The 27917-nt window shown below is 33.6% G+C and overlaps 2 protein-coding genes across 2 annotated transcripts; both read left to right on the top strand.

The window, feature by feature from the left end:
* Positions 1-2531: 2531 nt before the first annotated feature.
* Positions 2532-16118, top strand: LOC123229266 (histidine--tRNA ligase, cytoplasmic-like). Its single transcript, XM_044654929.1, has 7 exons — positions 2532-3924; positions 4879-5058; positions 6032-6289; positions 6764-6898; positions 12897-13178; positions 14442-14582; positions 15658-16118. Exons 1-7 carry the CDS (start codon positions 2611-2613, stop codon positions 15955-15957), a joined length of 2610 nt encoding a protein of 869 aa, XP_044510864.1. The 5' UTR covers positions 2532-2610; the 3' UTR covers positions 15958-16118.
* Positions 16119-22361: 6243 nt separating this feature from the next.
* Positions 22362-25017, top strand: LOC123230199. The gene is made up of 2 exons (XM_044656359.1): positions 22362-23399; positions 24723-25017. Exons 1-2 carry the CDS (start codon positions 22479-22481, stop codon positions 24855-24857), a joined length of 1056 nt encoding a protein of 351 aa, XP_044512294.1. The 5' UTR covers positions 22362-22478; the 3' UTR covers positions 24858-25017.
* Positions 25018-27917: the final 2900 nt, after the last annotated feature.

Raw genomic sequence — 27917 nt, 5'->3', positions numbered from 1 at the left:
CAATGTCAAATCTGACGAAGTTTTTCATCTTTTCAGGTCAGATTTGCATTGATCAACATTCCAGAGGATAGGAGAGAGACCGTTGAAGCACGGTGATGCGTCGGGGAAGCTTTGTCACCGGCAATAGCGCTAGATTTGGCTTTAGGGATTGAGAACTAAACCCTGGGGGGTGGGGAATGCCATTTTTTAAAACTTGGTCTAAGGGGGAAATGATTAGTTTTTAGGGTTTTAAGGGGAAAACGAGATTAAATTTTAATTTATTTTTAATATTATAGATAAAATGATGATTTTACCTTTGAAACCATTAATTTTAACTATCTATGAGTGGGTAAATGAGATTTTCAAAATTAACAAGAGAAAACTTCAGATAATAACATACTTTGGATGAAAAATAGTCCTTTTGCCCAAAAAAAAAAAAAAATAAAGATAACCGTGATCAAAAGACTTAGCCCAAGTTAACAATGACTTTGCTTCATATTCCTTTTTTTCTTAATTGCTTGTAATCTTTTTTATCTTCCACGGCTCTCTCTTTTATTTTGCTAAAAAAGGTGTTATTTATAGGTCTAGGTCAAGCACAAGTGTCTTGTAAGAATCCTAAATGGATTATTTTTGGAATGCAACATTGATCTTTTGTCTTAAACAGGCTGCAACACAAATTTAATTTCTACTACCATGACATTATGCTTCTGTAATTTTTCTACAATTCTTGTGCCATGACACTTTGCTTTTTTGTTGGGGAATTATCAAATTTTTGCGAATTCCATCTTAAAATCTTTGTCTTCTTCATTTTAACACCAATTCTCCACACAATTTCTCTCACTTGTCATAATATCTTCCTTAACCTCACTTTTCATAAAAAAATATCACTCTCCAGCCCTTGAGACCTAAAAACATACAAAGTACACTTGCGATTCTAGAAAACATATTTACAATCTAATTAAGCTTTATCACCCGAACTAAACCTAATATCTTATAATACCTCTCTCTAAATATGTACCCCTATACGAAATATACGTGTTTACTTAAGCTTTTAATTAACACACACAACGAACTTTAGCATGATTAAAACTTTTCTATATGCAGCATGCAAAAAGGTGTAAATACAATTAAATTATAATACTCAATCTCATAAATTATTAATAGCAAACCATCTCACAATCTATATCATTATTCTTGACTTTCCTAAATTTGATCCAAATTTGCTTCAATCACAATCTATATCATTTTTCATATAGTCAAACACATTTGATTAGCTAATTATCTAAATTTTCCTCTAAAAAGGTCTTTCTAATCTTATCCCTATTTCAACACACAACATAAGGTTAATCGTGTCATTTCTTAAACCATGTACGAGCATGACTTAAAACTCTTCCCTATACCTTTATTTTGGTTGATGCATTGGTGTACACTCCTTAAGTTTCATAAGCATAGATAAACAATCTTGAGTAATGGCTTCCTAATGTTTGACTAACATGCATATCAAATCCTACTGTAACACCCACAAGCATGTCTCATACGAAATTTGGTCATTTTGTTTGTATTTTTGTGTTTGATTATGTTTATGGTTGAGTGGACATTAGATGAGGGTAAACCTGACAGTTTGTATTATTTTATTTTCTAAGATATACGCGTATAATTTGTAAAGTTCTTATTGATTTGGTTAAACTGACAGTTTGAGTTATCATATCATACTCATATTATATTAATTCATATTTCAGATAAAAGATTATCAACTCTAACTTAGATTGAATTAAAATAGTATCAAAATTTTTTAACTCTAACTCAACCCTTTAATATTTAGGTTAACCTGACACAATTCAAATTGAACCAAAATTATCAATTATTTTTCACTCTTTTAAGTGTTTTTTATGTTGTAATTTATTTACCAATTTACTTTTAACCTACATTTAATAATATATACAATATAATATTTTGCCTTATTTATAAATAGTTTAAAATTTATATATTAAAATTTTTAAAATTTGTCACTAATTTTAATAACCAAATCACATTCTCAATACCAAATAATAAAATAAAATTTTTAAATAAAAATCAAGAATAATATGAGTAATTATAACTATATAAAAATATAATTATATGTAATATATAAAGATTTCAATTATCATTGAGACTTATCCTTTAACATTTCTTTAATTTATAGGAAACTAATTTTACTAAAATAATATTTCTCTAAATATTTAATATTAATTCTTAGTTACTCTTGTTTCAATCTTACAACATTTTGATTTAATTTCAAATCATATCAGATTAACTTAAATTTAATTTTGTTGAAAGAAAACTTAATCTTAATTTGATTTTTTTTATATTATAATGTATGATATTAGATCAGATTACCAATCATGGTGAAAATTGACAACTTACAAAAACTATTTTAATTAATTGCCCTGTTTAAACTAATTTTAACGTATCACATCAAGAGAATTCGTAAATGCAAAAACCCTAAGGCCTACACAAAAACATATATAAAGCGTCGTCGTTCTCATGCAAAAAGACAACACCCCACTACACGCACTACCAGTGCGCTAAATCTTTCACACTATCGCGCGCTCGCTCCATTTTTATTTCCTCTCTCCAAGCTTCAATTCAACCATGGCGGAGAGAGGCTCAACCTCCCTGATAACTCTTGGCGGCAAAGGCGCATCCCTCACCTCTTCCTCTGTCTTCTATGTCTCCACCTCCCTCACTCACGTGCGCCTCGACTCCTCGGCCCTCGATCGTCTCTCTTCCCCGCCGCCAAATCAGGATCCGCCACCTTTCACCAACTATCAAATCCCCCTTCACCAAACCCTAACTCTAGAAGAGTCCCGCGCTTCCCTCACCGTCCTTCTCAACAAGCTCCTTTCAGTTCAGTCCGGTTCTGATGTCCGTGCGGTTCTTCCGGTTCGCATTTCGGAGACCCTAAATTCTGGAAGTGATAAGATTGGGAGTGAACATGTTGAGGTGAGTGAAAATGAGAGGACTTTGTTGGAGAAATTGAATTTGCCATGTGCATTGTGTGGTGTTTGTGCGGTTTTGGATTATAAATCGACGGCTTTGTCGACCATTGTTGATGCAGTGGCGGCTTTGTCGTGTGAGGCGTCTGGTGCTGACGTGATGGCTTTCAATTCGATTGATTCGGGAGATGGGTTCACTGCAAAGGAGGAGATTGCGATTGCTGGGGACTTGAAAGTGTTGCTTAATGGGTCTAAGTTAGTGGGGAAAGTAAAGAGTGAAGAGGTTTTGGAAATTCCGAAAATTAATGGGAAGTTAAGGGAGGTAGTTAAATTAGTGCATTCAAGCACGAGGATTGAGTTGAATTCGGGTGTGAGAGTTGGGATTGGTGGGACTGGGAAGGCCTTGGGTGCCAATGTGATGGCATTGGTATCTGCAGTTAAGAATGTAGGTGAAAGTAGTTTGTTCCGTGCAAAAATGAGTTTGAGTAAGGTTGACAGCGATGAACTGAGGAGTTTGGTTGAGAAGGGTGGTTTGAGCTGGGATAGTTTGAGGAGTTTGTATAAGTTGGTTTTGGATGCACATTTGGAGGAGGATTATGTGAAGTTTGTTCATGAGGCAAATTCCTTGTTGGAGCTTGTGTTGAAGATTGTGGCGTGGGAGGCTGTGATTGCATTTGCTGCACTTGAAGGTGGGGAGTTGCTGGGTCAGAAGGTGAATGGAGGGGATGTAGGAGGGGATAAGAAGAGTGAGAAGAAGAAGAAGAAGGTGGTTTTGGGTAAGGGAACTGGGGTGATTGTGCAATTAATTAAGGATAGGATGCAGAATAAGGGTCTGGGGATTTTGGAGAAATTGATTGAGGATATTTTTTCATTTTTTGATCTGAAGGACCCGGATTTTGATGGTTTGGTAGCAAAGGTTAAAGAGATTGTGGAGAGTAATGAAAGTAGAAGGCTTCCCAAGCTTCCTAAGGTAATGAATGTGTTTTCAACTATTTTTTAATTTGAGCATTTTTGCAACCAAAAAAGAATAGAAAAATTTAGTATAATTAAGCATTTAGTTGTGTTGTTGCCCTTTGGCATTTCATGTTTAGATATTGGATGCATGGAGGACATTGTGTTTTAGTTCATACATTCATGATGTGGAGTCAATTTGTAGCCCATGATGGATATTTTTTAAGATGCATGCTGATGAACGAATGTTGGCCCAACAGTGCAATATTGAGCAATATTGAGCCAATTCAGAAAATATTCCTATGCATGATAAGCTGGAAAAATCATTTGTTTGAAAATTGTGCAAATCCCACTTATAAATTCATGGTTTTGTATTGATTAGTTCGCAATATTTGTTGTGTTAAGGGCCTTTGGATTACTGACTAAGTTGTGAGTAGTCTTGGTTTAGATTGTTAGAATTGTGTTGAGAGTTATTAGATAAAAATTGTTTTTCTTTTAATTGCAGTTATTGTTATTTTATACATATTCTGTGAACATTGTCAAAATTAAAGTATTGTATTTTGATATCTTTAATCCTTTGACATGTGAAAACAGAGAAAAAATTTGAATGCTGTGGCATGAAGCATTTCAAGTCAAATATGTTCAAGCATTGCATAACTGTTAGTTCTGTAGTTTATTGTTTAGTAGCTGAATGCAAAGCTATGAACTTAATTTGTTCACATCTTTTATGTCCTCATTCTTGGAATCCTTTGACATGTGAAAACAGAGAAAAAATTTGAATGCTGTGGCATGAAGCATTTCAAGTCAAATATGTTCAAGCATTGCATAACTGTTAGTTCTGTAGTTTATTGTTTAGTAGCTGAATGCAAAGCTATGAACTTAATTTGTTCACATCTTTTATGTCCTCATTCTTGGAATGGTAGAGCTTGCTTTGGAATCTGTAGCATTCTTACATTTGCACATGGTTGTGCAGGGTACTCGCGATTTTGCAAAAGAACAAATGGCAATAAGAGAAAAAGCATTTTCAATCATAACTGAAGTTTTCAAGAGGCATGGTGCCACTGCCCTAGATACTCCTGTTTTTGAATTGAGAGAGACCCTAACAGGAAAATATGGAGAGGATTCGAAGTTGATTTATGATCTTGCTGACCAAGTACATGATTATTAGTTAAATCAGCTGCATTCATTTTTCTTGTTTATGTAGTTAGAATTATTTTTCAGAAGTAGCCCTTATTTGGATTTTTTTATCTCTTTATACCTTCACTCACGATGTAGTAAATTTTTGCTTCAATGGATTTTATTTTCTTATATACTGTTTGAGTGTTCTTTGCTCTTAATATGTCAAATGAAAGGGTGGTTTAATGGAAAACTAAAAGCCTAGTTGAGGCTATAGAACCTAAGCTCAGTCATATATTTGGGACTTCTGATTCTGGCACAAAAATTGTTTCGGTTTTTATTGCAAAAAGGTTGGAATTTTGTTGACTTATAATTCTTTGAAAAAATATATAAGTTATGATGATTTTGTTATGTTTAATTAGTTGAATGGGTTTGTTATTGTATTCATCTTTCGTTACTATTCCCCTTCTGTAGACTATGGTTGGGTTTATGATGCAGTGCATCCTAATTAGAATAGAAATTTTTTTTTTTTTTAAATTTTAGCTTTACAGTTTATTTAATACTCTATTTAGGGCTATTTAGGATACTTTGCTTATTTACTTTATTTAGGATTCTTTTATTTACTTTTCAGTTGAGGTTAGTGTTTCTTCTAACTAGTATAACAATAAAACTATGTACACTTATAATGGGTAGTAATTTGAGTACCAATGATAATGCGTCACCACGTGATTGTGTAATTTTAAATTAATATTAAAGTAATATTTAATTGCATGGTGACATATCATCACTAATACCTAAATTGCTAGTTATTATTAGTGCACGTAGCATTACTCTTAGGATAAATAGGGCTGCCAAAGACAATCAAGGCAGATATTTTTTTATTAATATTGGAGATTTATTCAAAGGTTTGTTTTTCATACCTTATTACATTATATTGTTCCAACCACAATCATCCTATTCTAGCCAAGTTGTATGTCAGTTTATAACATTTTTTGTCTACTTGTTTACAGGGTGGTGAGCTTTGTTCTCTGCGATATGACTTGACTGTTCCATTTGCTCGGCATGTGGCTATGAATGGTCTTACTTCCATGAAAAGGCATCAAATAGCTAAGGTGTATAGGAGAGATAACCCTTCTAAAGGAAGATTTCGTGAATTTTATCTATGTGACTTTGATATTGCTGGCCAATATGAAAGGATGGGGCCAGACTTTGAAGTCATTAAAATATTGACAGAACTGCTTGAAGAACTAGATATTGGAGATTATGAGGTAAGTTTCAGTAACTGTATACATTTTTTTCTCTGGCTTCTGCACATCAGGCTTCATGAGATTATCTCATGACCTCTAGGATGTTTGAGTTGATTTGCAATTAGATATGTTGCTCACATGTATGAGATATTTTACCTGTGTATACACATCTAGCGTTCTAGGAACATTTAATACAATTGATGATATTAGATTTATGGATCTTGGTATATGAATAGCATTTTTCTGATTGAAAACAAAGGAATTTATTAATAGAAGAGATCAAAAGATGTACATTTATAAAGTAGTATTCAGCTAATGGAATATGCACGTGTTTATTCTGCAAGTTTAGATTCAATGGATTTGGGCAGTTGAAGAGACACTTATTTTTAACTTTAATAAGTTTTTGATAATCTAGCTACTTCTACATACATTTGCATATTGTCATAACTTAAATGTTTTCGGCTCCCTCATTATTTGATGATTTTCATTTTACAGATAAAATTGAATCATAGAATGCTACTAGATGGAATGCTGGAAATATGTGGAGTGCCTCCTGAAAAGTTCAGAACAATATGTTCAAGTATTGACAAGCTAGACAAGCAAACCTTTGAGCAGATTAGAAAAGAAATAGTAAGCATATATGTACCCATGCAATTCTGTTGTGCTTTATTGTTCATAATAGTTGCTTTTGATGTTCCAGTGGTTGCTTTGCTTTCTGTAGAAACTGAAATTCAGAGTATATTTTTATTCATATTTTTACTATTACAGAGATACGTTTATATATACACATTAGGTATTCTAGAGTAGGAAACTGACTATTTGATTCCTATAATTGAGATCCTAAAATCTGCGTCTACCATAATTAATTCCTATAATTAAGCTCTATATCTACTAATGCACATATTCACAGATTCTGTAACACTCCCCCTCAAGTTGGAGCATAGATGTTAATCATGCCCAACTTGTTACAAATATAATCAATCCGAACCCCATTTACAGCCTTAGTGAAAATATCCCCTAACTGTTCTCCAGTCTTCACATATCTTGTAGAAATAAAGTTCTGCTGAATCTTCTCTCGAACGAAATGACAATCAATCTCAATATGTTTAGTTCGTTCATGAAACACGGGATTAGAGGCAATATGAAGAGCAGCTTGATTATCACACCATAATTGCGCTGGTAAGGACATCTGGAAACCTACTTCAGTCAAGAGTTGATATACCCACATTATCTCACACACGGACTGAGCCATAGCTCTATATTCTGATTCTGCACTAGATCGGGACACAACACTCTGCTTCTTGCTCTTCCATGATACCAAATTTCCTCCAACAAAAACACAATAACCAGTGGTGGATCTTCTATCTACTTTGGAACCTGCCCAATCTGCATCTGAAAAACATTCAATATTAGTGTGACCATGATTTCCATACAATATACCACGTCCAGGAGCACCCTTTAAGTAGCACAAAATTTGCTCCAACGCTGTCCAATGATCGACTGTTGGAGATGACATGAATTGACTTACAATACTAACAGAATATGCAATGTCAGGACGAGTCACTGTAAGATAATTCAACTTTCCCACTAATCTTCTATACTTCTCAGGTTCTTCAAACAGGTCACCATCTTTTGTAAGCTGTAGATTAGGAACCATTGGAGTGCTACATGGTTTGACTCCCAATTTTCCTGTCTCAGTCAATAAGTCAAGCACATATTTCCTCTGAGATAGGAAGATGCCTTTCTTGCTTCTTGTTACTTCAATGCCCAAGAAATACTTCAACCCCCCTAAATCTTTTGTTTGAAACTGCGTGTGAAGAAATGATTTAAGAGAGGAAATTCCCACATTATCGCTTCCAGTAATGATCATATCATCAACATATACAACCAAAAGAATACTACTAGCTTCGGACTGTCTATAGAAAACTGAATGATCACATTTGCTCTTTATCATGCCAAACCTTTGAACTGCCTGACTAAATTTTCCAAACCAAGCACGAGGACTTTGTTTCAAACCATACAAAGATTTGCGAAGCCAACACACCTTTCCATACTCCCCCTGAGCAACAAAACCAGGTGGTTGCTCCATGTAAACTTCCTCTTGAAGGTCACCATGTAAAAATGCATTCTTGATATCCAGCTGGTGCAAAGGCTAATTATAGGTAGCTGCCATAGAAATAAATAAACGAACAGAGGTTAACTTAGCAATAGGAGAGAAAGTGTCAGAATAATCCACCCCATAAGTCTGTGCATATCCTTTGGCAACCAACCGAGCTTTAAGGCGAGCCACTGATCCATCCGGATTAACTTTAACTGTGAACACCCATTTACATCCAATGGCTTTCTTTCCTGCAGGTAGATTGACCAAGTCCCAAGTACCATTATCAGCTAAGGCATTCATTTCCTCTATCATAGCCTCACGCCAACCAGGATGAGATAGAGCTTCATGAGTGGTGTTAGGAATAGAAATAGAATCAAGTGATGCAATAAAGGAACAAGAAATAGGGGATAAGTGACCATAAAAAACAAAAGAAGAGATAGGATAAGTACACTGTCTTTTACCTTTTCGAAGAGCAATTGGTAGATCAATATCATTAGGAACTGGATCAGACGACGAAGAGGATGGTTCAGGACATGTCTCCGGAGGTTGTTGTCGTCTAGAGTACACCTGCGTAATGGGTGGTCTGGTAGGAGTAGACTCTTCAGGTTGAGAAATTTCTGGAGAACTAACAGATGTAACAGCATCCTCTAAAGGGTGAGATGAGGTAACAGTGTACACCAACAAATCATCATCCTCCCCCTGAATATTGTAAGTGGGAGAAGCAGAAAAGAAAGGAATGTTTTCCAAAAATGTAACATCAGATGACACCAGATATTTGTTTAGGGTGACACAAAAACACCTATATCCTTTTTGAAGACGAGAGTAGCCAAGAAACACACATTTTAAAGACTTAGGGTCTAACTTTGTGACACTAGGACGAATATCACGAACAAAACACGTACTACCAAATATTTTGGGTTTAATAGGAAATAAAGGTTTATCTGGAAAAATAATAGTGTAAGGGATCTGACCTTGGAGAATTGATGATGGCATGCGGTTAATTAAAAAACAGGATGTGGAAACCGCATCAGCCCAAAAATGTTTGGGAACTTGCGTTTGAAACAAGAGTGCTCGAGCTGTTTCAAGCAAGTGTCTATTTTTTCGCTCAGCTACTCCATTTTGAGATGGTGTGGCAGCACAAGAGGATTGATGAAGAATGCCATTTTGAATCAAATATGACTGAAAAGATTCAGAGAAATATTCTTTGGCATTATCACTACGTAAGGTATGAATAGAAACATGGAATTGTGTTTTTATTTCAGCATGAAAGGCACAAAAATGAGAAAACACTTCAGAACGATTTTTCATTAAATAAAGCCAAGTCATACGAGAATAATCATCAACGAAAGTAACAAAATATTTAAACCCAGTTTTGGACACACTAGGACAAGGACCCCAAACATCTGAATGAACTAACTCAAAAGGAGAGTTAGCTCGTTTATTGACTCTAGAACCTGAAGACAGACGATGATGTTTGGCAAATTGACATGACTCACAATCTAACGAAGATACATGACGAAATTGTGGACATAGGGTTTTCAACACAGGTAGAGAAGGATGCCCCAACCGACAGTGAGCTTCAAATGGAGTTAAGGAACTGGAACAAGCAATAGACCTTGGCATTTGCATATCTAGTACATAGAGACCCCCAGATTCATGTCCTTTACCAATAATCTGCTTCGTCATAAGATCCTGAAATAAACAATGATCAGGAAAGAATGAGACACAACAGTTAAGCGCACGAGTGAGTTTGCTTACTGAAATTAAATTAAAGGAAAACTGTGGTAAACTCAAAACAGATGACAATGAAACTGATGGGGTTAGATTAACAGTTCCAGAACCAAGAACAGATGATGTTGATCCATCTGCTAACGTAACATTAGAAGGGGATGCAAATGACTGAAAGGTTGAAAAAAGATTAGGATTACCTGTCATATGATCTGTAGCACTAGAATCAATGACCCACTTGGATGAGGAGGAAACAAGACATGTATTTGGTTTACCTGACTCAGCATTGGCAGTGATAGGAGTTGATGAAGACTTTAGTGATTCTTGGTACTGGGAGAACTTGGCATACTCATCTGTAGAAATCATAATAGTCTCTCCAGATAATGAATTGGTAGCAATATTGGTCGCTGCAACATGTGCTGATTGGGATTTTGAAGCCCGATTCTGCAACTTCCTACAAGTACGCTTTGTATGTCCTGGCTCGTGACAGTAATAGCACACAATCCCTCCTGACTCATGATTACGATCAAAAACTTTGTCACGGTTGCTGCTGCTCCCTCCTCTATTCTTATTATATGAGCGTCCAGTTTCAAATGCACTACTTCGACCAATAAGAGCACTGTTACTCTGAAATGATGGGGTGCTTTCTGTACGAAGTACCCTAGTAAACGTGTCATGCAGAGATGAAATTTCAGGACTAGCAAGTATCTGAGATTTGGCAGTTTCAAACTCAGATGGAAGACCAGCTAGAAAGCTCATGATGGCCATTTGTTCTCGTTGAGTTTGCTGAACCTTAACATCAGGACTAAAAGGTAACAACATATTAAGTTCTTCATAAGTTCTTTTGAAATCCATAAAATAAGATGTGATGGTTTTGTCCTGTTTTTCTGCACGATAAAAAGCTTTGCACACCTCATATATGCGAGAAAGATTACCTCTTCCAGAATACAAAAAATCTAAATATTCCATTAGCTCCTTAACCAATTCACAGTGATTAATTAAACTGACTACCTCACTTTCAATAGAATTCCGGATCTGCAAAAATAATCGAGCATCATCTCGCAGCCATGCTTGTCTGGTACCATCCGTAGGAGGAGCTTGTGTAAGGTGATCATCTTTCTCCAGACTCAACAAGTACAATCGAACCGTTTTACTCCAATCCAGATAATTAGAACCATTAAGCTTGTGTTCAGTGATTTTTGACATTACAGGAACCATCTTAGCCATGGTTATCGGTTTAATATCTGCCATAATAGTACTCAATACAGCCGAATAAAATAAATAGTGAAAATACCCTTGCACAAATTGATTTTTGCAGTAACTAAGATCCAAAAACGCTGCACAGGCGACACAGAACAATGAAAAATAAGCGGAAACCTGGTCAGAAAGAGGGATTCGTCGACAGCAACTGTTCCGGCGACGGCAATGGCGCGTTCAACGGCGAAATGCCACGGAAGATTGGGGATCTGAACGATCGGCGTCGTCTGAGTCTGACTGTGCCGGCGGTGAGAATCAACGTGCCACAGAAAAGGAGATCTGAGTGTTCGTTTTCAGAAGGAACAGGCGGCGCGTGTGGGTCACGCGTTGAGCTTCCGGTGGCCGGATTCTGGGAACCTGACGATCGGCGAAGCGCACTTCTTTCTAGTGTGGCGGTGAGAACTAATGGTCACTCTACACCGGTGAACTACGAAATTGCTCTCTAGGGCTACGAAATTTCTGAATTTGCACACTTGGGCAAACCAGGCTCTGATACCATGTAGAAACTGAAATTCAGAGTATATTTTTATTCATATTTTTACTATTACAGAGATACGTTTATATATACATATTAGGTATTCTAGAGTAGGAAACTGACTATTTGATTCCTATAATTGAGATCCTAAAATCTGCGTCTACCATAATTAATTCCTATAATTAAGCTCTATATCTACTAATGCACATATTCACAGATTCTGTAACACTTTCCTTTTGGGCTGGGGAAACTAAGATTATTATTGACAGATTTTATCAGTCTTGTGCAGAATTTTTTCCTTATCTAAAGTTTTTTATTTCGTTTGTGGATTTCTAGTCCACTTATGTAAGTTTTACACTTTTCTTTAATGTAGTTAACAGTTACAATATAATATTCTATTGGCTAGTAATCGGCAGTTTTGAAGTTGTATACAACTGTTGTGTGATTTTTAAGTTGATATACATCTGATATATACATCTGTTCTATGATTTTTAAGAAGCCCTAACACATTGACATTGAGTCACAATAGTAGGTTGAAAGTTGGCATGGGTCTTTGAATCTTAATTTAGAAAGTATATCTTGCAAGTCCAGTGCCATTCTAGACTAGTGATGACTCAATATTTTAATCCATGCAAGCCTTTGCTTCATAAGATGTTTTGCAAAGGTCATAGTCCAGTTTCCTAAATTAAAGTAAATTAATTAAGGGACTTCTTTTACCCCTTGCTGCATCAAAGATCAATGGACTTGCTTCACTGCGGTCTTTGTCTGCCATATGATGGAGACTGAAAGTGATTCCTATTGCTAATATTCATATTTCTTACGTAAAATAAATTGCATAATGTTGAACGCAAGTTTGTATGTATTCTGCCTTTAAAAAAAAAATCACTGTATAATTTTTTTGTTTTAACTTATTTGAAAATAATTGCTGAATTGACCATTTTGTTTTTAAAATTTTCTCTTTAACTGTGAATAAGTATGCTCTCCAATATTTAGGTCTTGCCACATTTTGTTGCTCATAAACTCATGATTTGCTCTATTAGTAACATTATAAAATAATATTTTCTTAGGTTGAAGAAAAGGGCTTAACTGTTGAGGCAGCAACTAAGATTGGAACTTTTGTGAAGGAAAGAGGATCCCCTTTGGTATTGTTGTCGAAGCTTAAACAGGAAGGAAGCAAGTTTTTGGAAAACAGTTCATCAAAAGTTGCATTGGATGACCTTGAAATTTTATTTCAAGCTCTAGAAAAGTCCAAGTGTGTTGACAAGGTAGTTTTTGATTTGAGTCTTGCCAGAGGTCTTGATTATTATACTGGAGTCATCTATGAAGCTGTTTTCAAAGGGGAGACACAGGTAAAATCTTGTTGTGCCTCCATATTTCTAGTTCTCTTCATCTTGGTTAATGGTCGAGAGGTAGGGAGATACAGATGCATGTATATAATGCTGCCTTACGTAACCCAAAATTTTATTGTGACATTTTGTTTAGTAATATTGGATCGTTTTTATGTAGTTATGTTCTTAGATCATTATTGTGATGACTTGTTTTACTACATCCATCACAAGTTTAGCATGTCATACATGAAAGTTATTATTATCTGGAATTGATAAATATATTTGATGGAATGTAACTGGAATAATCTATCAAGATCAAATCTTTGAGTTTGTTTGAAGATTGGTTCACTGAAGTGGGCACTCTCAAATAAAATCTTTCTTTGTGCTTATCTGACCTCTACCTTGCCCTAGAGAATGGCAATTGGTAAAAATATTTGATGGAATGTAACTGGAATAATCTATTTAAGATCAAATCTTTGAGTTTGCCTGAAGATTGGTTCGCTGAAGTGGTCATTCTCAAATCAAATCTTTCTTTGTGCTTATCTGACCTCTACCTTTCCCTAGATAATGGCAATGTCATGCCAGTTCTAGTATTGAGGTAAATGTGTTGTAAGAATGATTCACAATAATTTTATGGTGAAATCATGCATATCAATTTTTTAAACTTTTTAAGGCATATTGAGAGACATTATTTAAACTGAGCTGCTTAGCCTGATTCAGGGCTTATTAGGACCGTGCCAACCTAGTTCGTAAGAATGGGGCCCAGTTGGGTCACGTGTTCTGTCTTTGCATGAAGCACTTGACTTTTGGCAGTGTTGCTGAACCTATTGACCCCTTTTGCTCTTTCTCGCGCATTTTTTTCTTTTTGGTTTCTAATACATTCAAACCTAGTGTAGTGTCTCGGCAGCTTAGTGTCCACTAGTTATAGCTAATACAATGTAGTCGTTATGCCAACCAGTTCATGTATATATTGTTCATTGTCTAGATTGTGTGAGCTGAGTTCTGTGCCCAATTTATCTTGTATCCTCTTGGGGAAAGGTATTGATGAATGTAAAGGCTAGCATCATAAAGAGATATTTTATATGAGTTAAATCACAAAAACCATTCTCTTTATTACTTACCTCTGGATTGTATGATGTCTATGACATGTATCGAATGAAATCCAATGAAATATGGCACCTATCAAATGTATGTAAATCATTGTTCATTTGTTATCTTATAATTTCTTCCTGGCATTAGTTTTATGGTTGTTGCCAAGGTAATATGACTTCTTTATGCACTCAGGTTGGTTCAATTGCTGCTGGTGGACGTTATGACAACCTTATTGGAATGTTTGGTACGAAGCAGGTTCCTGCTGTTGGTGTCAGCCTTGGAATTGAGAGAGTGTTTACTATCATGGAGCAGCTTCAAAAAGAGAGAAACCAGGTGATGATAACATTCATATATAGTTTGTTTCTCTGAGTCATTGTTCGCTAAATATTATACACTACATTCTGTTAAGGAGTAATTGTCATTGGACTCTGCTGAGTGCTCCTATATTTATATGTGCACATGATTTTTCCTGTAAGCCAACTTGTGCTTTGGTTGTTAACAGCATTCTATTGTACTCAATTTTTATGTAGGTTGAATACTACTTTTACAAATATTTGGTTAATCAGATGCTATGGAAACTCTCTTTAGGACCCCTTTCTCACTCTCACTTTCATTTTGACTTGTAGAAAAAGTCAAACAGATGAAAAACAAATTATGCTTTCTTTTCCCTTTTTGTCATTTTGTACATGTCTCAATTGGAGAGTGGGAAAGAGGGTGAAAGAATGTTTTTAACTTTCTCAAAGAAAAAAATATTACAAACACTGTTATAATTTATTGTTTTTTTGTATTTTTGTATTCTGTTAACAATGTAATATATGGTGGGTGTCAAAATGTAGTCTTGTTTATTTGGATTCATTTCTTGGTAAAATATTGTTTGATTCTGCTGTTTCCTCTGCAGATTCAGCTTTTTTATGTGCAACTATGTAATATATGGTGGGTGTCAAAATGTAGTCTTGCTTATTTGAACTCATTTCTGGGTAAAATATTGTTTGATTCTGCTGTTTCCTTTTAGACTGCAGACTCAGCTTTTTTATGTGCGTGAGTTATTCATGTATGCATATATGAAATCTTATCCATTTTTGGGGTCTGCCATTTGATTTTACATGATCTCTTTGTTTGGGTTAGAAAAGTTCTATTTTAAGGAGAAATGATCACAACACTTTTTCCGCTCTCACTTTCATTTGACACATGTACAAAAAAACAAAAAGAAAAAGTAGCAAGTTGATAATTTGGTTGAAATAATGGTAAGTTTGTTTTCTAGGTACATCTCCAAAGGAAAATGAAAGACTGAGAAAGCGTTTAGTTAGCATTCCTCTATTTTTTTTATTTTCTTGTTGATAGGGAGGAAATGCTTGTATTTTCTGTTGGCACTAATTTGCTATTTCATGTTTTCTTCTGGTGTTGGCAGACAATCCGAGCCACTGAGACGCAAGTACTGGTGGCCTTGCTTGGTGATAAGCTACCCCAAGCAGCAGAGCTAGTTAGTGAGCTGTGGAATGCCAAGGTGAAAGCAGAATTCATGGTCCACAAGAAAGTGATGAAACTCATTGATCGTGCAAGGGAGTCGAAAATCCCTTGGATGGTGATTGTTGGTGAACGGGAGCTGAATGAAGGAATTGTAAAGTTAAAGAACATTGACACCACCGTAGAAGAGACCATCTCCAGAAGTAAATTTGTTGAGGAACTTCAAAGACGGCTGAACCTGTGAAAATATTATCAAGTTGAGGTATACCTTTATTCAATGCCTGTTTTATTCAAAACATTTTCATTTTATTAGCTGTATTATTGGAAATATGAGTTATGCTTCCTAACATTATAAACTGATATATATTGAAAAATGCATTTCAAATAAATATTGGTTTCCATAAATATTTTCTGGAATTGTATTTTGATTTATTTAAGTGTTGGGAGCTGAGGATTTATGTTGAAAGAAGTAGTATGCTCTGATTTTTATAATTTATTAAAATAGTTCTTACAAGTAGAGATATTGTTTCCATAAATATCTTCCTGTATTAATATTGCTTACAAGGCTCTTGATAAATAAAGGCTCAAGGTTTACTAGCGAAAGAAGATGATGAGAGATGAATTTAGGTATTGACCAAAAGTAGCAGCAATTTGCTACATCTTATTGTGTTTTATAGTTTCTCTAATCTTAATTTTTTCTTTGCTAAATTTGAATGATTTCATTCAATTTTAATCAAAATAATATTGTAAGGTAAACTGTGAAGTAATTGATTTGGTTGGTGTAATTGCCATTTTTGTGATGTTTACTCAGATTAGATGTGTCATTTCTTTGATGTTAAATCAAATGTCACAATTGGAAACCTGATAATCTTAGTTATCATTTTTCGGTGGAAGGGCAAAATTGTAAAAAAAATGTTATATCAAAATTACTTGTGTCTTTCTAAAACAAAATCAATTTTCACATTCATATAATTAAGGATTAATTATGTACATACTATTGTTTAATTTAGAAAACAAAAAACCTAAGCCTTCTAGAAATGTCAAAAAGTCTTATAAATGTGCTCGAGATACAGGTTCTTAATAATAGCAAAGCTGTTTTTAATAATAATAATAAAATAATATTTAATTATATGATAATAAATCATATATATTTTTCTTCATATATTCCAAAGCATATATGCGTAATATTGTTATAAATATAATAAGTATAATTTAATATTGCAATTGCAAGATGGAAATTTAGAATTTTAAGATGATTGAAAAAAGGAACGGAAGCTACGTATATTTATGAAAAAACTAAAAGTTGAAGAAAGGAAGAAAAGTGGAGAGAAATGGAACACAAAGTGGGGAGAAATAGGGAAATTGAATGAATTGGTCGAAACAATAGGAGCTTAAGCAAAACTACCCTAAAAGTAAAAAAATTAAGCAAAAATACCCTATTTAGCTGCAATAACTAAAATGTCCTTATATATAAACAAAAAATAATTCATATTCCCACCTAAATTTCCCCCAAATCATTGTTGAAATCCAGAGAAAATCACGGGTCTTTCCAAGGGTTCAACGTTGTACAACTTCTTCGGATTTTCATTGAGTTTTCATGATTTTTAATGACAAAAAATAACAAAAAAATTTAATACATCATCCATACACTTTTTTGAATAATTTTATTGTTAGGATTATTGCGATTTCATAAAGATTTTAAGCGTTAAATATTTAGGGTTTCGATTTTAAACAATGCATAAAATATCTTGATTTTTGCTTGAATTTTTTTAGGATTATTATGTTATATGATGTGTAGATTTGATTGTGTTGAAATTTGAGGCTAAAATGACAATTTTTTGCTGGAAAATGCCTTAGTTTCATTGGAGATCTACCTCAAGGGACCCTAGGGTAAATAAAATCTCTATCAAGGGAGGGGAGAATGCGATTTTTGAAACAGTCAGTACTCGGGAAAACCCTTGGGGGGTGATTTGGGAACATGAAGGAATACGAGGGGTGAGGGGGAACTTAATTTTTTTGAAACTATAAGACTTGTGGAAGATTAGAAAATTGATGAGAGGGCAAAGGAAAACTATAGAATCTATGAGAGAGTAGAAATATATAAGGGGGCAAATTTATATTTTTCACTCCTAGGGTTTGTCGATGTGTAGTTTTCGAATTTCATATCTGTTTTTCATGCTTTAAGGTTTTGTGACATGTAATTTTTGAATTTGAAATCTGTTTTTTGATTTTTGTATTTCTCTAAGCCTATTTTTCGATGTAATTTTTAAATTTCAGATTGATTCTTCAGTTTTTGTCATATTAAACTATTTCAATGTTTAGTTTTCAAATTTCATGTCTGTTTTTTTTGTTTTAGGGTTCTTCGATATGTGGTTTTTGACTTTTAGGTTTGTTTCTTTATTTTTGTGATTTTTAGGCCGTTTTCTTATGTAATTTCTGAATTCTAGATTGATATTTCAGATTTTTTGTTTCTAAGCTAATTGAACGTTTAGTTTTCAAGATTCAGATTCATTTTTTATTTTTGCCATTTTAGGATATTTTGACTTGTATTTTTCAAATTTTCGAACGATTTTTCAGTTTTTGACATTCCAGGATATTTCAACGTGTAATTTTCAAATTTCAATTTCGTTTTTTTTATTTTTGTCATTTTAAGGTTTTTGGTCATGTAGTTTTCAAATTTTGGTTCAATATTTCGTTTGTTATCATTCTAAAGTATTTTGACATGTATTTTCCAAATTTTAGATCGATTTTTTGGTTTTTTCTATTCTAGGGAATTTCAACGTTTTGTTTTCAAAATTTTGATCCTTTTTTTTGTCATTCTAAAGTATTTTGACTTGTTCTTTTTAAAATTTTAAGTAATTTTTTTATTTTTGACATTCTAAGGTATTTCAACGTACAGTTTTTGAATTTTAGTTTCATTTTCTAATATTTGTCATTTTAAGGTTTCCAGATGTTTAGTTCTTTCTTCATTGTTGTTATTCTAGGATATTTTGACATGTATTTTTTAAGTTTCAAATCGATTTTTTGGTTTTTATCATTCCAAGGTATTTCAACATTTAGTTTTCAAAATTTAGATCTCCTTCTTTATTTTTGTTATTCTAGGGTATTTCATCTTGTAATGTTCAAATTTCCGAGTGATTTTTTTGCTTTTGAAATTTTATGGCATTTTAACATGTAATTTTCGAATTTCAATTTTGTTTTTCAGTATTTGTAATTTTAAGGCTTCTAGACATATAGTTTTCAAATTTTAATCCTATTTTTTTATTGTTATCATCTAGGGTATTTCAACATGTACTTTTCAATTTTCAGATCGATTTTTGGTTTTTGTCATTATAGGATATTTTAATGTTTAGTTTTCAAAATTCAGATATGTTTTTTATTTTTGTCATTCTACTGTATTTCAATTTGTAATTTTCGAGCGATTTTTTCAATTTTTGACATTCTAAGGTATTTTAACATGTAGTTTTCAAATTTCAGTTATGTTTTTTTATACTTGTTATTTAAGATTTTTGGATATGTAGTTTTCAAATTTTAGTGTAGTTTTTGGATTTTTTTCAAATCTAGGGTCTTTTCACAAGTAATGTTTAAATTTCCGTTTGATTTTTTTAGTTTTTGTCATTTTAAGATATTTTAACATGTAGTTTTTTAATTTTATATTTGTTTTTTTTTGTATATGTTATTTTCATCTCTGTTCTTATATATATTTTAAATAAAATTCTTATAAACTTTAAATTGTTTTAACATGATATTTCTTATGAAAAAAAGTGGTAATGGCGAATTAAGAATTTCAAATAAATCACGACACTTTCAAGCAGAGGTGACATATTGTTTGAGAGGATGTGTTTAACACATCTCTTTTGATTACCAGACACCAGGTTTAATAGAGTGTTAGTACACTCATTTCCGCTACAATTGTTATCACAGGACTTGGGCAGAGATGAGTTTGGTTTAGAATAAATGAGGTTGATGTGAGACTCAGTCCATTCAAGTTTGCTCTCACGACAAGACTATCATTTAGTTGGATCACTACATTATCATCATATATTCCACGCAAATTTGAACATAGGATTAGAGATACCTATTTTCAAGGATGTCAGAAGGCGCAGTATTATGATATAGAACGTGTTTTCTGGATTAGACGATAGGAGGATGACAATATTAGGGATGCTAGAGGACGTTGAAAGGGATGTCGAAAGTTGAAGTTCAAAAATAGGGGTGAAATTGTTGTTTTTGAAGTTCAAAAATAGGGGTGAAATTGTTGTTTTTGAAGTTCTAAGGGGTGACTGTAGTTTGAAAAATATAAAAACCTTAGGTTTCGGAGTGAAAATATTATTTTTCAAAGTTTGAAAATTTTTTATAAGAATAAAATTATTAGTTTTTAGAATATAGGGGAAAAAGATAATGAAATTTATATTTTTTTTAATATTAACAATAAAATAACTATTTTATCTTTATTTTTAATAAAAAAATTAATAAAAATTAGATTATAGGTGAAAGTTTGAATTTTTTAATTATCATAAATATGATATTAAATTTTGAACTAAATCTTAGATGGGAAATAGCCCATTCCCCATCATCAATGAAACAATAAATGCTTTGTCATTTTTTTCTGCCATTGACATTCAAGCAGCCACTCATAATTTATTGTTTTCTCCTTTCGTAGAAACCCATCTGATGCGTAACAAATATTAGTTTTTAATAATTATAAAAGGGTTTTTATGAAATTTTTGCCGCTTCAAATTAAACAATGAGACGGCCAAACAAGTTGTATTCCGTAAGTGAAAATCTTGGACTTTTATGTCATGTTAACATGGGCTGCTGGTTTCTTCGAAGCAACCGACAATTTAAGGTTCGTGAAAATTGTCTTAACTTTTCAACAAGTTAGTCAAAGCCCACGAATTTAGACTGACAACGTGCAATACCCTTTTGATCTTGTACACAATAAGCCATTCGTTTCTGACCAACTTTTGTTAGGTGCAACTTTTCAACTTCTTCATTTATTCATATTTGCCCCTTTTCCCTTTTCCCTTTATATTTTAATTCGGAAAATATAAATTTGGTAAAAATATTATTTTATGTTGTGGTGGATAATATGTTGTTAATTTCCCAACCGTCTTAACTAATTTATGTATTTATCAGTTAATTTAAAATGAAATGCAGTCACTTGATACTTATACTCTTTGTCATCTATTCTATATTCTCGTCTAGGTAAAGACAAGCATATCTCACCTTTTCCTTTTCGTGAAATCTTCCCCTGCTCTCCACCTCATTTTTCTCTACATGTTCCTCAAACTCCATTGGACTAAGCACAAAGCAACCATTACCCTCCATATTTCTTATATTTTGTATCAAATGACTATCACATTACAAAATTAAGGGTCTCTTCTCTTAAATATGAAAAGAATTCCAAAAGAAACCTTTTACATTTACCTTTACAAGTAGGGTTAAATTAGATGAGTATGTACAAGTTTGAAAGCAAGCTTAGTTCAAACATATATGAAACTAGTTCAACTCAAATAAACTCGAGTTTGAGAGTTTAATATTTTTTAGTTCAAGTTTAAAAGGTGTTTTACTCGTGAAACTCATGAAAAAATTAATATGAATCTATTAAAACAATATCGTTTCGATTAATATATATTAAAATAACATTATTTTGATTAATATATATCAAAATGAGATCATTTTATATTCATTTATAGCACCAAGCCAAGCGTAAAACTTGAGTTGGCTCGACATTATAATCAAACTTAAATTCGACTCTTCTCAAACTTAGTTTCATAAAAACCCATGAAAACACACTCATAATAAATAAAATCTACCCAAAATTAGCAAAAGCCAAGTTTTTGTGGCAGAGGTTTGAGGGTCTTTGTGTATTTTACTTTAGAAAAAAATCTACTTTGGATTAAAATTTCTTATATTTAAATTCTGATTTCTTATAAATTATAGAATAAAGATCAATTTTTTTTGTAAGTAAAGATTAAAAAATATTAATAAATAAATACTCCGAGGTTTTTATCTTAATCCTATAGGGGGCGTTTAGTTTCTGTATTTAAAGATTACTTTGGTAATTTATCTTTTATTCCCTTATTTGGTTTATCAGTAATAAAAGATTACAGTAATATTCTATTATCAATGCTAATGTGACAGGTAATATAGGTGGTAATATTACCACATTCACCTTAGATATTTAAATATTACCAAGGTAATCTTGATTTTATTATAATTATATTATTATTTATTAATTTTTTGAGACAAAAATAAATTTATTTTTAATTAATATGATAAATAATATAAAAAATATTTAAAAATAATTATATTTAAGGGCATTTAAATAAAATAATTTACTAGTAATCTTTTATTATCTTTAACCAAACATAATAATTATTTATACCTATCAAATTTTATCAAACATAGTAATTATTTATATCCAGTAATTTTTTAAGTAATCTATCTTCAAGGTAATCTTTCTATTTTGATAATAAAACATTACTCAAACTAAATGCTCCTATAATCTCACCTGTAATTACCAATTTCATTAATTTTACCGCCATTAAAACTCTCACAATCGCATCCGTTCATTCCTTATCTTCTTTAATCAGCTGTGCTGATTGCACGATATAATGCTGATGAGAACCCTACACGATTATTGCTCTTTACAGCTATTAACTTCCCTTTCCTCTGGTTCTCGATCTCAAAATACCCTTTCGGGTTTAGCTTAAGCTTTCTGGTTTTTGAAAATTTTTGTTTAATCTACACAAATTAAAAATGGAAGGAGGAGATTCATCATCAAAATCAGGAGGTGGAGGTGAATTTTTCCAAGATTGGGAGCTTTTACAGAGTTCTGATTCTGATTCTATTGTTAACCCGGAAAATCCAGTTCAAAATTCCAGGAATTTTGATGAAACTGAAGGGGATTATTCTGGTGGAATGATAAGATCGGATTATTTTTCGCTGGAAAATCAAAATCGGTATGCAAAAACGAGTCTTGCCGATGTTAACGAAGAGAGTTCTGTTGAGTCGGATAATCCGAGTTGGATTGATCCTGGGTTGGAGACTTGTTTTGAGAGGAAGAATTCGGGGGAGTTTTGGTCTGATTCGGGTAGTGAACGATCTGATGAACGTAAATTTGGTGATTTGGAGGAGAAAAACGAGATGGGTTTGGTTGGAAATGGGAAAATTCAAGTGGGTTTTGGTGATTTTGATGTGAAAAATGAATTGGGATTGGATGAGAAGTTAAAAAGGGAGGAGGGTTTTGAAGGGTTTGGAGAAAGTCAACTGCAGGATAAGGATTTGGAGAGGTTTTGGTCTGATTCTGGGGGTGATGGATTGGTTTTAAAGAGCTTTGAGGGTGTTGAGAAGGAGGAGGAAATGGGTAGTGATCATGTGGAGGAAGGGGTTGAGTCTGAGGACTGCGGCGAATCAGGCGGTGGAAATGGGACGAATTCGAGAGTTGGGATGGAAGAAGTGAAGGGTGAAGTGAAGACAGCCGGTGTAGAGGAGAAGATAACGATAGCTTGGTGGAAGGTTCCTCTTGAGGTGTTGAAGTATTGTGTTTTGAAGGTTAATCCTGTTTGGTCATTCTCAGTGGCAGCGGCTGTGCTCGGATTGGTTGTGTTGGGACGAAGGTTGTATAATATGAGGAGGAAGACAAAGGGCTTGCAACTCAAGGTTACTCTTGATGATAAGGTCAGTTGTTGCATTTGTTTTGGTATTTCAATTTTGCATATTGTTAAATTCAGTCAATATTGGATTTTGAATTGCAATTTCTGTTTCATGTTTTCGTATGTTTTCATCAAAAGTTTTTCATTTTCTGTTTACTGAAATAATTTTGGTCACTCACTATCTTTTTTAACTTGTGTAAATTGTATTTAAAATTGTTGGTAACTGAAGTGGGATAGCCAGCGAAAATGGCTGAATTGCAGAACCATGAGAGGAGTGGACCAAAATGCTCTCTTGTGCCTTTGATAACATTTTGTTGCCCACTACACCGTTAATTTAACCCACGAACATCCCTATTGTATAGCATTTTGCTTTTCTTTCCGATATACTCTACCAACAGGAGTGTCAAATAATTGTTGTGAACATGGTTGGAAGCACGTAATCAACTATTATTAAGTTAAGGATAAATCTACCTTGACACAGTAGGAAGGGTATGGAACTTAAGATATGTTTTGAAGTACCAGCAATTATGGAAATGTTTTGGGAGGAGAAACATCTACATTGTAAAAATTAAAATTAACAAAAAATTCTTCAAGCAATTTACAAGTTACTTATAGCTTTTTGGGTGATCACCATCTGTAGTTAGTAAGTGTTATAGTTTTTTTTTTTTTTTAAATTTTTATAATGCTGAGAAATCCTACAGATATTCCATTTGACATCCTTGACTGTTTTCATTTATAACCATGATACATAAGAGTGCATAGTGATGAGGTGACAATGCCATTGTGCCAATTGACTTTGTGTTTTTCTTTTTTCCTTTGATGGTGAGAAGCAGTTAGTGCACACTTCAATTAAAGCACCTTCAATGTGATTTTTATATTATGTAATGCAAAATTAACATCTAGTTGTGGAGTTTTCCCTTATGTCCTCCTCCTTGTTAAATTTTCATGTTTAACTTTATTACCTAAATTTTCATGTTTAACTATCTGTCTTTTTTTTTTATATGTAAGTGTGTAGTCTATCTTCAAAATATTTTCAATTTTGTGATTGTCAGAAGTGTTCCGTAATCTCTAATTGTGTGCTTTAAGGGGGTAGTGCATTAAATTTAATTAGCATGAAGATGATGGAGGAAAGATTACAGTATTTGTCTGGAAAAACTAAAGTAAAACCCAAGATTGACTTGTTTTTATTTCATCTATCAGAGATTTTTAAATTGGAAAATCTCTGTTACTGCATGTTGTATTTGGATTAACGTGAAAATGAATAGTATATGTTTTTGTTTCATATATATCTTGCATAAGTTAGACAATTATATTCTAACCAAGTTTAATTTCTGATTAATTTCTGCAGAAGGTGTCTCAGTTTATGAGCCGTGCTGCTCGTCTCAATGAAGCTTTCTCAGTGGTGAGACGGGTCCCAATTGTTCGGCCTGCACTACCAGCATCTGGAGTGAATCCATGGCCTGCAATGATGAGTTTACGGTGACATGTATGTTGGTAAAGTAGATATTTGAATGAAGCATTGTGTGCTGAAGGTGAGTCTTATGATCATATATATGTAGTGGTTTGCTATTTTCAAAGTGTTTCACCTCTTGTGTAAGAACTCTGATGAAGTTGAAATGTTTATAAATTCCACGCTTAACGTATTCTTCTTTGTTCCTCTTCATATCTGAGTCATAAGTTATAGTTATGATTTGAAAGTTAAGATAAGCGTTTAGACATAACATTGCTTTTTCTACCCATCTTTGGGGGTAAAAGAAGTGAGGTAGCTTTTCAATGGAAGTAGAAGATGAGGTAAATAGCTTTTTGAATGAAAGTGGAGAAGCATTCAATAATTCTCATATAAAATCTATCTGGAGTGTCATTCATACAGGAGAAATCTTTCATTTTCTACACAAAGCCAAGTGGTGTTATTAGTTTCGATTCTATTTAGTCAACAAAAGAAATCAAAACTAAAATTTCAGGCGAATTTAATGAAGAATTAATTGCCAAACGATTCACCATGTATATTGACTGTGATATTTGTTGGACTCCAATGAGTCTATCTTTGTATGCTAGCCATCGATGAAGGCTCCACATCTTTAGCTTTGAGCCATAGCCCGACTCTTCATTTAATAAATGCCGAAAGACTTTCCCATCCAAGGTTCAATGGAATGCCAAAGTTTACCCCTTAAATTTGAAAAAGCTAATTTCTTACTCATAAAGTTGGTTAACTGTTTTTTTTTTTAGGCCAAACGAGTATTTCCCACCCAAGGTTTAGCGTATTCTCAAATGTCCCCCCTTTAACTATGGAAACACCAAACACCCACCCATGGCCGGTTAGATTTAACAAAACCCTAACGGTGGTAAGGATAAAATCATCATTTTCGCTATAATATTAAAAATAAACTAAAATAGAATATAATTTTGCCCCCCTAAACTTTAAAAAGTAAAATTTTCCCCCAGCTTAAGTTTTAAAAAACTGCAGTTTCACCCTAGGGTTTGGTTTTGAAATCTCCGGCGACCTCTCCGGCTCCGTTGCCGACGGCCTCTCCCTCCCGAAGCAACCTCTCCTTCTGGCGATCTCTTTCCTCCCATTTGGAGGTCCGATCGACGCCCGGAGAAGTCTTGGGAGACGAAGAACTTCGTCGGGAAGACGACGGAGCCGTCGTCTTCCCAGAAGACGACGGAGCCGTCGTCTTCTCAGAAGAAGACCTCTGGGAAGACGACCGTCTTCCCAGACGAAGACGACGGCTCCGTCGTCTTCTGGGAAGACGAAGAACTTCGTCTTCCCGACGAAGTTCTTCGTCTCTCACGACGTCTCCGGGCGTCGATCGGACCTCCAAATGGGAGGAAAGAGATCGCCGAAAGGAGAGGTTGCTTCGGGAGGGAGATGCCGTCGGCAACAGAGCCGGAGAGGTCGTCGGAGATTTCAAAACCAAACCCTAGGGTGAAACTGCGGTTTTTTAAAACTTAGGCTGAAAAAAAATGTTAGTTTTTAAAGTTTATGAGGGCAAAAAGAGATAGAATTTTTAGGCGTTAGGGTTCTGTTAAATCTAACCGGCCATGGGTGGGTGTTTGGTGTTTCCATAGTTAAAGGGGGGGACATTTGAGAATACGCTAAACCTTGGGTGGGAAATAGTCATTTGGCATTTTTTTTATTATGAAATTAGTGAAAAGACAAAAAAAACTATCAAGCTAAATAACATTTTGCTTTCAGAATTTTATTAAATAATTTTATATTAATTTTAATAAAAAATATTAATATAAATATGCATAAGAGTGTCAATGACGTGTAATCATATATTTGAGATAAATTATAATTTTTGTTATTATTAGAGGTTAAGAAAATTTCTATGGGTTTTTTTACAAATTTAAAAATAGTTTGAAAATGTAAATATCATATTACAAACTATAAAAATTATATTTATTTTAAAAATATATAAGATGAATATATGATAATTTCTTAAAAATATATATATACAACACCCTTAATATGTTTTTAATTGTAGTATTGACACCCCACAATACACATATATCATAATATTAAAAAAAATGATATAAATACTCTTTAATTATTAAAATTAAGAGTTAATCTTGATAAATGGGTAGAAAATAATCTTTTCAAATTTAACGAGGAAGACCTGTCATTTAATCAATCATGGGATATGGTCATTTGGCCTTTTAATAAATAATAAATATAGAGTGTGTTGACTCAGACTCTTGAATGAGTCACTTCATTTAATTAGGGCTGGATTTATTTGAATCCACATGATTCCGGTTGGAGACTGTAGGCAATGGTGGAAAGACTTTTCCTCTTTCGCTGAGAGAGTAGCGTTATACTGTATATCACAGTTTATAGAATCAGATTGAACTTGTTAGCTCTTCCAGTCAGACCATGAACCAGCTCCAAAAACGGATATTATAATTAAAAAAATCATGTTTAACTTATATTCGGATTGAACCGTGGCTAGACCCGCAATCCATCACCGGTTCACAGTTTACCATGGTTCAAGCAAATTCGATTAATAGAGTAAGTATAAATTAAACTGAAAAAAAAAATTTAGAGGACATTAAAACACAAAACGCATTTGATTTCTTTTTCCAGAGTTGCAGTTGCGTTACGTTGTCGTTGCTGTTGCTGTTGTGGCCTAAAGTAAATGAACCCAGGCGAGTTGTCGACGACCAAAACCTTCAACTTCGATAAGTTTTGACTGTTCTCCCCCACCAACCATGAAGACGAGTTGACGACAGAGGATAGCTTCTTCTTCAAGTTTAGTTGTTTCTTTGATAGACGACTGTTTCAAGTTCCGTTGTTCTCCCCCAATCGATGGCAGATGTCTGCTGTGTCTTCTTTTGTTCTTCCAGGCGAGTTGACGTCTACTTTTCAATGCTCATTCCAATACCCAATATAATTTCATTCGCAATTTCACGAGCATCCTATATTATTAATTTATTATATTTATAATTTTTATTATTTTATTAATAATAAATTTATTATAATTTATTAATGGCGAAAGACTATGTCCCACCCAAGTTTAAATTTATGTATGTTGTTATGTTATGT

Source organism: Mangifera indica, chromosome 11, assembly GCF_011075055.1.
Source record: "Mangifera indica cultivar Alphonso chromosome 11, CATAS_Mindica_2.1, whole genome shotgun sequence".
NCBI lineage: Eukaryota > Viridiplantae > Streptophyta > Magnoliopsida > Sapindales > Anacardiaceae > Mangifera > Mangifera indica.
This window is presented reverse-complemented; position numbering and strand designations above follow the sequence as displayed.